The sequence below is a fragment of the Pleurodeles waltl genome, chromosome 1_1, assembly GCF_031143425.1.
Source record: "Pleurodeles waltl isolate 20211129_DDA chromosome 1_1, aPleWal1.hap1.20221129, whole genome shotgun sequence".
NCBI lineage: Eukaryota > Metazoa > Chordata > Amphibia > Caudata > Salamandridae > Pleurodeles > Pleurodeles waltl.
Window position 1 is genome coordinate 954257856 of NC_090436.1, and position 12354 is coordinate 954270209.

General features: G+C 42.9%; 1 protein-coding gene across 2 annotated transcripts in view; it reads right to left on the reverse strand.

Moving 5' to 3' along the window:
• NFKB1 (nuclear factor kappa B subunit 1) overlaps nucleotides 1–12354 on the reverse strand; it is a 360666-nt gene that overhangs the window by 96955 nt on the left and 251357 nt on the right. For both annotated transcript variants that reach the window (XM_069230208.1, XM_069230209.1), the window contains exon 14: nucleotides 2709–2906. In XM_069230208.1, coding sequence (XP_069086309.1) covers nucleotides 2709–2906 — 198 coding nt within the window. The remainder of the gene's footprint in view (nucleotides 1–2708; nucleotides 2907–12354) is intronic.

Below are 12354 nucleotides of genomic sequence, written 5' to 3' on the forward strand. Positions count from 1 at the left end.
TGGGAAACTATACTTAAAAATATTTAAAGGCAATCCCCATGTTAACCTATGCGAGAGATAGACCTTGCAATAGTGAATCCAAATTTGTCAGTATTTTACTATCAGGACTTGTAAAACACACCAGTACATGTCCTACCTTCTAAATATACTTCACCCTGCCCATGGGGCTCACCTGGGCCAACTTTAGGGGTGACTTATATGTACTAAAAGGGAAGGTTGGGCCTGGCAAGTGGGTACACTTGCCAGGTTGAATTGGAAGTTTAAAACTGCACACAAAGACACTGCAATGGCAACTTTCTTTTGAACATTTGAAAGACATATACAGAGATTTATTTAGCACACTTCCTATCACAGGGCAACCTTGGCAAAATTATTTCCACCCCTGAGGCAAGGTGGACTCTCAGTACAACACCTGGAACATTACTACCTTGCTTCCCAGATCCAATGGGTGGCCTGATGTTGGCTGGACAGTACCTGACAGACACAGCCATGACCCGCCCTACTTGTATCTAGCTGCCATTCTTCATTTATTCCATCCATGCTCCCAGCCTCTGACTCCTGAAGCCCTACTACTGGGAATGGCTTATTGCTGCTACCGCAGAAGTCTTCCACTTGTGTGATCCTACATTCCTTATGAACCGGCACTGGCAATCCTTGGCACTCACAGAGACAACACCTTCATCTCGGCAGCGGCATGGCTTTGATATACACACACTAGGTGACCTGTACGAGGAACACGCCCTTCTTGCCTACACATCGTTAATAACGAATTCGGGCTTGCTCCAGGGTCAATTGCTACTGTATAACTACTTATTGTCTTGTTGGAGGTTAGATGGGGTGATATGTCACACAAGCCTACCATTCACCTCACTATCCAGCACCTCCATGTGAAGGGAACCGGCTGGCACCTGATATGCTGGGTGGGTACCGCCTTATCACTCACAACTCTCTGATGGCAGTGAGAGACTGACTGGCCCTGTCCTTGCACAGACAAACAATGGGCTGCCATACTATAAGGCCCAGTGCATTTCCCACAAAACGTTTGATTCAATTTGATTCAATTTCATATTACACACAGAGTAAATCTCACCCCTGCCCAAATAAACTGCTTTTTCCACAAAACAGATGTAGCTTGCTCTCACTACCTTCACAACGACGCATACTTGCTTCACATATTGTGGGCTTACCCATGACTACAAGGTTATAGGCAATTAGTCACACCTTACCTATCCAGTTGCACTGACCATCAGGGTCTACACACATGTGAAATATGTCTGTTGGGCTTACACTGTAGGCACAAAAAATATAGAGCTACCACTCGCTTCCTGGATCTAGGTCTCATAACAGCTAAATGGCTCATCACTAAGAGGTGGAAATCATCTGATCCCCAGCAATAAATGCATAGGCTAACTCCCTCCTTGTCTGGACCCAGGTGAAAAGTGTTTCACTGCAGGGAGAGGATAATCTCAGGCTCTGTAAATACCCCATTGCCTCCTACGGGGATACTGTCATGCTGAATTAAAATAACACCTCAACCTTGATGCTGGCGATCAAACATAACGATTAAAAGCCATTCCATATAATGCAACAGCATTCTCTGCATTGGAGCTGGGGAGAACAACTTCCATTGGCCGCCTAGCTGACCCAATACTCCTCACACAGAGTGGAATCTACGTTAACGGAAACAACCACACTGAGGGCATAAAACAGAGGTGATGCTGGGATCATGAAAAATGACACTGTTTATTGCTCTTTATTTATCTCTCTCCTAAGTAATAAACGTATCAACTTGCTGGTAGTATTCATAGTTCAACTCCACAGGGCTCCCTTTTCAGGGACACTGTTTAATCAGCTGTGAATTTTTCTGTCTACTGATGTGTCATATTCTCCTGCTTCCTACATGCTGTATTTCCATAACAGCATATCCAGCACTACCATGTTTAGCCACATTAATATCTGCACGAACACTGTATTCTTAATCTCTCTACGACTTATTGAACCATGCTTTAACTTGAACTTCTAACCTGATTGCACAATTGATGTACAACGTTTGTTTTTATAAAACAAATAATCAGATTCAACCAAAAAAACAGATGCAAAAGGGTTATAATTGTCAAATATTTGAAATACATGCTCTATAAAGGAGCTACCACCATATTTAAGATGCTCTTATATATCCAACAAATAAAAGTTCTACTTCAAATTCTTATCAGATATCAACATGCCCATGTTGAAAATGCGCTTGGTAAAACCTTTTACCACTTTTGCTGCTAAAATGTGAAATCGTGCTAGAAATGTGAAAATTTGGGTGTTTTCAATACCAGGAGTTCTGGAACTAGCATGCAAAGCATGATTGCATACTAGCATATCAGAAATTCTTCAAAAGCAATCTCTCCCCAAATGTTTTCAAGTGCCTTTTCTTGAATTGTTAACTAATGAACCTCTCTACTGTCAGAAGTACTTGTACAAAAGGGGTGGGGGGAACCTCGCTAGTGTAACCAGAACAATAACAACAGTAAGCATTATAGAAACGTACCGTTGTGAACATGGCATACTTCACTACATCTAAGCCGTATGTGAGGCAGAGATAAAAGCATTTGCAGAGTTGGTGCTAAATATGCAGCAAGATGGAGCCCCATTCGGAAACCCATATACCATGTCTGCATATGAAACACTAAAGGGAACTGTCTTCAAATGTGCTATGTTACCATGAAATCCATGATCTGTTTGATCCACTTCTACTTCCGCTTCCGTTTGCGATGTGACTCTACCAGCACCGTCTTCAATCTTGTGCTCTGGAATTTCCGTCACTAGTCCATTTGGCGCCACATTCTCTTTGTCCTCACTGTTGTCTACCTCGCCACCTTCGTTCTTCACACACGTTTCACATGGCTCGCTCGTATCTGCTAAATAATAATTGTGAGAGGTCTGTCAGCCGTGGACTGCATTCAAACAGAAGACATCCAACACATCAGTGGAACAATTCTACAACATGGTTGCTCGTACAAACTGCTCATCAACCTATAGTTATATACTAATTCTATCAAATGTATTATTTGCTCATCTTAAAAACTTTACATGCCATGTAATTTGTACTACTGTTAAGGAGCATTTTAAATTGTATTGGACAAAACATCAGAACTAAAACCGCTCTGACCTTTTTGTTTCAGGTGAGAGGTTAGTTTGGTGTGTGAGGATGAGGTGTGTGGTCAGTTGTGAGTGAAACTGATAGATGAGTGAAAAAGGATTAATATTTTGTGGAAACACCAAAAAATCTTGTAGAGAACAAAATCACCATAATTCATAAACATCTGGCCGGATGCACAAATTATCTTGCACCCCTAATTTAAACACAGGTGCATAGTGTTCACTTTGGGGATGGATCTTCCAAAATATAGATTACAAGATTTAATGTGCATGTGGGGATGTCTTGAAAACTGACAACCATTGTTTTACACAAGTAGTTATGGAATTCTTTCCACACTTCAAATAATCAGACATCTGAATCCGGCCTAAATCAAAATAATTCTGCTACTTTTAAAGACTATGTCCAAAAGAGAGCTGTGGAGCAATATCAGCTCAGTTGCACATTTCAGCATTCAACAAACCATGATCCTCTTTATCAGCCAATGCCACTGATAGGACAAGCATGACTACAGGCCCACCATGTGTAGCTCAGTGCATAGGCTGTAACTGTAGATTCAGCCGGTCATAATAACTTTTCACGACAAGCCTAAACCCTCCTGTTAAATATTAAAAACTCACCTCTAAGTAGGTCGTACAGTCTATTAATGCAGGGTGCATGATATTTAAGAGCAAGACATGTAAAAGTCTAATGTAAAAAATTTACTTGCAGTGAAAATGCCCAAAAGGCTATTTTCACATTAGCAGGGTTAGGCATTAGGATATAATATTACATTTAATATTGGTATCTTCGCTTAGGAAACATCTACAGAGTTAATTCTTGGACTTTTTAAAATATTTATTATATACCCAATTCAATAGTAAAGTCCGATTTGTGATCAATATTTCAGAACAGGTACTTTCATAAGTTTGCCTGTTACCTGCCTAAAGCTTCTAGAAGCACATTTGCATGAGCTTTCAACAGTCACCCAGGAGCTGAATACCCCTCTTTGATGAGGTGTGAATTTGCTCCCAGAGCTCTGTTTCTCTGGCAGGCTGACCAGAACCTTAGTCAACTTCCAATTGGTCTACCCCTGTCACAAGCAGATGCAGCTAACATCTGGGCCTTCCCCCTTCTTTTGTTCCCCTATTTAGTCATACACCAGGCCCAGTGGGAGAAGAACTGCCCCTAGAGCTGCTTGTGAGTAACCACAGAGGAAGGGGTTCTCATTTCCCTGGCCACACCTCTAGGATGGGCACAGGAGCACTGCACAGAGGAAGAAAGGTTCCACGATGTTGGTTTTAGGCAGAGAGGGGCACTGTGGGATTGTTGGCAGTAAAACACAGGCAAAAGGGGTATGGTCACCCCCTCTGAACTTTTATCCCACTGGTTAGGGAGTGGCCATGCATTTCTCCCAGCGACAGGCTGGCAATGGGCATAAATGTGGTATCCCCAGTATCTTCATCAGATCATGTCAGGATCCATAGAAGAAGAGAAGAGGACTAGACCTGCTCTCTGTGACCTGAGAAGAACCATGAAAACTGGAACTGCTCTCCCTTTTGCACACAGGGTAAAGAACATAAGGCTGACCTCCTGTTTGGGCTACAGGGACACAACAAGCTTCAAGAAGCCTATCCTGAATTTTCAACTAACCAGTTACAACTGGACCTGCACTGGATCATTCTGCAAGCCTCGGTGGAGCAAGTCTTATTTATTTATTTATTTAAAGTACTTCTAGAGCGCAACACTCATCCCCTAGGAACTATCACAGAGCTAGGACGCTCCCTATTCTTTCAATTGTGAGAAAAATGCTGAGTCATATACAGGAGGGACGTTATCTCAAAAAAATCCAGATTTTCAATTTTGTCCTAAACCAGAGGTGGTTGTCAGTAAGGCAGAGATCAAGAGGTAAAGTCTAGACCCTCACGTGCTGTCCCCAAGTTCATGGAACCTTAGATTGTTTCAAAGTGTACTTCTCCTAAAGTTTCCTGAAACTAGGGATGTAGAAACTTTTTACAAGCTTTTAACTCTGACAACTGGCGGGGAACTGGGACCAGCTTGCCAAGTCAATCCAAACGAAGGTGCGTTGCCACTGGCCCGAAGATTTACGTTGCTCCTGCTACATTTTTCTCCTCAGAAAGAAATCTGACTTAACAGGACCTTGGAGACAAAGATATCTGTTTTGTTGAACCCTCTTCGGCCACAGCCTATTGCCTTGCCACGCTGAGCATTTTTGCCTCCCATTGTCACGCTGAGCATTATTGACTTCCCTTCCAGAGACTAAGTCCAAAGGAAAAACTTTTCATCAAGAAGAATCAGCCGCCTGTACCCCACCCACACATCATTGTGGATGGCCCTAAAGCTTACCCTTGTTCCACTCAAGCGCATCCAGATGACCAGGGTTGGCGAATATTCCTTTTTTGCATGTTTTTTAACATTAAATTAAAAAAATTCGGCTGATGCGAGTTTTGGTGTCACTTTATTTATTAAAATGTACTCTATTTTTGTCATTTGGTTTGGGAGTTTCTGTGTGTGTGTGTTTTGACTTTTATTCCTGTTTGTGTACTGTATAAATACTTTATCCAGTGCCTCTAAGTTAGGCCTGTCAACTCACTACCATAGTTACCAAGGTTTGAGCTCAGGTTAATGTACTGTTTTTAACGAGTTAATCTGACAAGGGCTGTAGTTAATCAAGGTGGGTACTCGCCCCTCTCATCTATCACCCCAATTTATCACAGCCAGCTGCCAGAAAGGAATAGAAAACACTCAAATAATAATTTAAAAAAATAAGCAACCATCATGTGATCTAACACTCCCAGCACTTAGTTTAATAACAGCAACACAACATATATGGTCTTATGAGACAAGCAATAAAAGCCTTCTTAAAACTTTTGTTTTTGGGTATCCACCTGGCCCAAACCTATTAAATATTACTGTTTTTTTGTATAGTGCATGTTGCCACAGTTTTCTTTTTTCATAATGCTGTGATAAACAGGTTTTGTTACCATCCATTTTAATGGTACACATTTGTTGACCACTTAAGGACGAAGGACTGAGTCAGCTATATCAGCATTCAAACAAACATGACAACAAAGACTGTACTGAATGTCACCTTCCTAGCATCTAACCTGTGCATCAACATATTAAGGGAAAGCTGCCATGGACCACAAAATATAGCTGCCATGGTGAAATTCTGGGAAAGGGGAATGAGGGCTCCAGCTTTTAGGTGCTTTTTACCTCACCACCCATCTATTTGGCATCCTTAGTTTGTGACACTCCTCAAGTATGAATATGATGTTGCACATTAGGTTAGATCACCTCCAACAATTGTTATTAGCTAGGATGGTATAGTACTTTCCAAGTATTTTGTTAGACCTGGCATCTTTTGGCATGGTTTACCCTGAGTTTTTGCCTTCTTACTTCCTGTTTTGACTGTGTGCTTGAATTTCGTTTCTGATGGCGTTGGGACTCTGTGCAATTTTTCACAGCTGACCAGTGTTAAAGTGCATGTGTTCTTTGCCTAAACTGCGATACATCTGGTCTCTCTGTGATTCGCATATTTGATTTACTGACAAGTCCATAGTAAAGTGCACTGTTTCACTACTACACCAGTGCACTAATGATACTAGTGGGCCTGTATCACTGATTGTGCCACCAACTGCAGTAGCCTTTCCAAAATTTCTCCTACCACTGCAGAGCCGGTGTATGCAGTTTTAAACTGCTATTTCAGCCTAGCAAGTGTACCCACTTGTCAGCCCAAACCCTCCTTTTTATTCCATGAAAGTCACCCGTGAGGGTGGCCCTAGATAGCACCCAGGGCAGGGCACAGTGAATTTAAAAAGTTGGACATGTACTTGTAGGTTTAAAATATCCAGACAGTAAAAACCTCTTAAATTAGTTTTTCATGATTGCAAGGACTATCTCTTACATATTCTCTCTAGACAGCCACAACACAGGATAGGCTGGGTGTGACAGGGGAAACATACCATAGCATACCAATATTCTTCCTGAGCAGGGAGAGGGAGAGACAGTTCACACTTACATCTGAATAGATTGTGCCCTGCCCTCCCACAAAGGGCTGGTTTACCCCCCTGCTCGTAGTCTGGAGTTACAGCTAGGTTGAAGGGGATCTTTGCGCACTCCAGAGAATTCCTTTGAAGTCACCCTTACATCAAAGGCCTTTTTGGGTATAAGTACTGGACCTTTGACACCATATACTCAGAACACTACGGGACTGAGGGCATTCTGCTAGGAAGAAGGACTGCTGTGCTTCCAGGAGGGACTGTCACTTTGATGTTAGCTTTGCTGTGTTGGCCTGCAGCCTGCTGCCTCTTGCCTGGGAGTGAGAGAACTGGAGTTAACTCTCTACATCCACCAACCTAAAGTATCTCCATAGGCCTGACTGATCTTGCCTCCTATTTCTGAAGTCTCAGGGAAGTCAAATACATCACCTGCATCTTACTACCAGCACCGGGACTCCTATGCTGTGAATCCTGCTCTGCAAAGTGGTGCCAAAGCCAGTACTGGGCCCTTGGAGGTGAGTGTGGTGCTGCAACTCAAGAAACAGACGCATCAACACCGGCACGTTAATTGTAACCAATGCATCAAACTCGACATGTCGATCAGAACTGGTACATCCCGCTGCAGAAATAACGCCTCACCACTGCCTGCACCGAAGACACGGACACCCTGCTCGCCATCTGTGTGATGCAACAACCTCGACTTACAACACAGCCCTGACTTGGCCGATGCAGCACCCATGCATCTGAACTGGTACACCGCGCATCTGGACATCCTCAGGAAATTATGCATTGCCTGCAACAGAGAAGCATCTCCCTTGGATCAATGCACTGTCCCCGAGCAACGATGCAAACAAGGTGCTGTCAGTGGGTCTGCGTGACTCCTGTACCCAGACCATGCTCCATCACAGTCAGACTGAACGTTTGGATTTTCCCCTGTCCGGCGTGATAAGATAGCCCCGGTTGGTGCTATTGTCTTCTAAGCACTGCATTACGATTCAATCTTTGAAAAATCATAACGTGATGTATGTTGGTTTTTTGTCATTTTGGTCTTGTTTGACTCAGATTAATGTTTGCTATTTTTCTAAACTGATGAGTAGTCCTTTTTTGGTGGTTTCACTGAGTTACTGTGTGTGTGCACAAATACTTTACACATTGCCTCTTTAGGTTAGCCTGACTGCTCTGTGCCAAACTACCAAAGAATGAGCACAGATAAACTTTTAGTGTGTATCTGACTTGTCCTGACTAGAATTGTGGTACCTGCTTGGATAGGGTGCACTCCTTTGCCAACTAGAGACCGATTTTGAACAGTATTCAGTCAGACTGGGAAAAATTGTGCTGCATCACTGGAGTTTCACCCTCCTCTTAAGATACCTCACGTGTATCCCTTTAGTCATTAAGGGCCAGATTTAGCAAAGTCCGATTTTGCGAATCGGAAACTGCGAGTCGCTATGGGGTAGCAAAGACCCACCTCATTAATATTAATGAGGTGGGTTGCATTTCGCGACCTCATAGCGAGTCCATGCACTCACAGGGATGCTGAAATCAGCAGACCTCCATGTCTGTGACTGCTTTTTAAGTAAAGCTGTTTTTTTTTTATTTTGCAGCCCGTTTTTCTGAAAGGAAAACGAGTTTCAAAATAAAAAAAATAACAAAACCTTTTGGTTTCGGTTTTTCAGAGCAGGCAGTGGTCCACTGGACCACTGCCTGCTCTGAAAAACCCTTATTGGCAACACTCACAAAGGGGAAGGGGTCCCATGGGGACCCCTTCCCTTTTGCGAATGGGTTACCACCAGTGTGACACTGGTGGTAACTGCGAATTGCTTTGCGACCGCATTTGCGGTCACAAAGCAACTTAACATAGCGATGCGAGTCGCAAATAGGAAGGGAACACCCCTTCCTATCTGCGAGTCGCATTCACAATTGTGAATTTGCATCGCAAAAGGCTTTTTGCATGGCGCAAACTGCAATTTTTGCAGTTTGCACCATGCAAAAAGCTTTCTACATCTGGCTCTAAGTCCCTAACACATAAATGAGAATAGGTGGGATTTCCTTTACCATAAAGTACATTTGCACCCTTCTTTACCCCAGCAATGCCTTTGCATTCTATACCATTCAGCTTTCAGAAACATTGTTTACAATTATAATAGTAAGATGTGCTAAGTAAACATTTATAATATTTGGAACCTCAGTCCCCAATGCCATAAAAGTTAAATGTCCTTCGTGGTGCTTCTCGGCTATCGTCAAGTAAAAAAAAAACTTTCCAGTACCTAAGCAGACCCTATAGTCCTTAAGAGGGAAAAGTAAGCACACTGAAAACAAAGCTGCTTGAAACGTAGACCCATATTCAGAATAACTAATTAAATTTGGTCCAGAGGAGACAATTAATGGATCACTCGTAATGAGGGCTATATCCTTGGATTACTCGACACGGGTGTGAAAGCAGAATTAATTAATAATATATCTGTATTGATTAATAGCTAAGAATGTACTTGAATTGTGCTAACATAGAGAAATCGAGTGTTTTGGAAAACCTGCCCACCTAAGTGGCCACCATAACGTGTACGACATTAATAAAGAAATGATATTGACCGTTTAGAATTAATAAGCATAAGCAGAGCTAAATGAATTAGTAGATCATATTAATGTGTTAATGAAATGTATTTGCTTACATTTACTAGGCTTAGAGTAATTATGAAATTATGGGCCTAGTCGACAAGGCTTCATGTTAAGCTTCATGGCATAAATAAATGTTTGTAAATGTTTTTTTGTGAAAGCAGAGAGTTCACCCTTATTCATTGTTCACACAGTGCTGACCAAACAGATTTGTAATGTTGCAATATTAAGCTAGTTGATGTCTTAAACTTTCTTGTGAGAACTGCCTGCTGTAATGCTATGTACTGCCTATGGATACAATTGTATCTTTGGAACATGACGAGAGGCTGGATTCCTAGGACTTGACAATGCCTTCATGGACTGGAGATATGGTTGCAACTAAAAAGTTACTTGACGAAACTGATGATGGGAACGAGAGAAGGAGCCTATCATCGACGCGTGAAAGACGGTCTAGTTATATCATAGATTTGGGAATTAATGCTTATTGGTTTTACTGTGAACACACGATATTCTGACCAATGATGACATGAGAAAATACTTTATGGATTTTCAGTTTACCCCGACTACACTTAACAGGAGAGTTATTAGTTCCAGTTGGAGGAGCAGAAGCAGTTAGTCCCAGGAGAATTTGAGTGCATTTCTAGATACCCTTTCTTCCTAGTTTTAGTCTCATCACGTTATTGCTATTGTTAAAGCTATTGCTTATTTAGATGTCCTTTCTAAGTTGGTTCATTTAACTTAGAGCCCAACTGTGGCTGAGCCAATCCCCTTCACTTTCCCTTGCCAACGTTGACCCGACGATTGTCCAACTGATGAAGAAATCTCAGCTTGCTGACCCATTCAGGAGAGGTATAACAAAATGCAATTATTTCTGTTATGCATTTTGTTATTTCTTTTAAGTACCAACCACTATTTTGTTAGAACACTAGTTAGATGTTTTCCAAATTAACTTTTGACTAAATTACTTTTGCATGAAGCCCAAACATGGCATTCGAATTAGAGGGTTAGTTAGTGTGTCAAGTGCTAATAAATGTTATTAACAAAGTCTTGATTTTATTCATCTGTCAAATTTAGATGTATGCCATCTCAATCATTCAGTTATTGTTGTTATTAATTTGTATGGTAACTGTTAGAAATGGGGTTTTTGGTTGGCAGTCAGGTTGCCCTCTGTCCAAGCAAGAACCCTCACTCTAGTCAGGGTAAGTCACACACAATCCAAAATCAGCCTGTGCTCACCCTCCGGTAGCTTGGCACGAGCAGTCAGGCTTAACTTAGAAGGCAATGTGTAAAGCATTTGTGCAATAAATCATACAATACCATAATATAACACCACAAAAATACACCACACAGTGTTTAGAAAAATATATAATATTTTATCTGGGTAATTGCAGGTCAAAACGATCAAAGTTGCAATATGAATTTGTAAAGATATCACTGAAAAGTGATATAAAGTGTCTTAAGTCTTTAAAAAGCAAATAAAGTGTCTTTCAAGCACAAAGTACCTGGTTTCTGGTGGGAAATCTCCTCAGAGGGCCACAGGAGAAGAGATACGTGGAAAAATGGTGTGTGCGTCGATTTCTCCCCAGCACACAAAGACTTGCGTCGTTATTTTCCACGCGGGGAAGTCGTGCGTCGTTTTCCGGCGCGGACAGTCTCTTTCTGTGGATCGCGGGGATTACCAGATGGCCCGGGTCTGTGCGTGGATTCTCCTGCTTGTTTTCCGCCTGCGCGTCGTTCTGCGGGGCTGCGCGTCGAAGTTTTGATCTCACGGCAGGCGTCGCGTCGATTTCTCCTTGGAAGTCGGGCGGCGTTGTCCTTGCGAGGCCGTGCATCGAAGTTTTGGTCTCACGGCAGGCGTCGCGTCGATTTCTCCTTGGAAGTCGTGCGGCGTTGTCCTTGCGAGGCCGTGCGTCAAAGTTTCGAGCTCACGGTAGGCGTCGCGTCGATTTCTTCTTAGAAGTCGGGCGGCGTTGTCCTTGCGAGGCCGTGCGTCAAAGTTTCGGTCGCCCTGAAGGCGTCGCGTCAATCAGCGTCGGTGTGCAGCGTTTTTATTGCCGCGGAGTAAGCTGTGTGTCGAAAATTTCGGCGCACGGAGCATCCAAGTGAAAGCGAGAAGTCTTTTTGGTCCTGAGACTTCAAGGAACAGGAGGCAAGCTCTATCCAAGCCCTTGGAGGGCACTTTTACAGCCAGACAAGAGTTCAGCAAGGTAGCAGGCCAACAGCAAGGCAGCAGTCCTTTGTAGAAAAGCAGACAGGTGAGTCCTTTGAGCAGCCAGGCAGTTCAGCAAGGCAGCAGGCCAACAGCAAGGCAGCAGTCCTTTGTAGAAAAGCAGACAGGTGAGTCCTTTGAGCAGCCAGGCAGTTCTTCTTGGCAGGATGTAGTTTCTGGTTCAGGTTTCTTCTCCAGCAAGTGTCTGATGAGGTAGGGCAGAGGCCCTGTTTTATACTAAGTTGTGCCTTTGAAGTGGGGGTGACTTCAAAGAGTGTCTAAGAAATGCACCAAGCCCCCTTTCAGTTCAATCCTGTCTGCCAGAGTCCCAGTAGGGGGTGTGGCAGTCCTTTGTGTGAGGGCAGGCCCTCCACCCTCCCAACCCA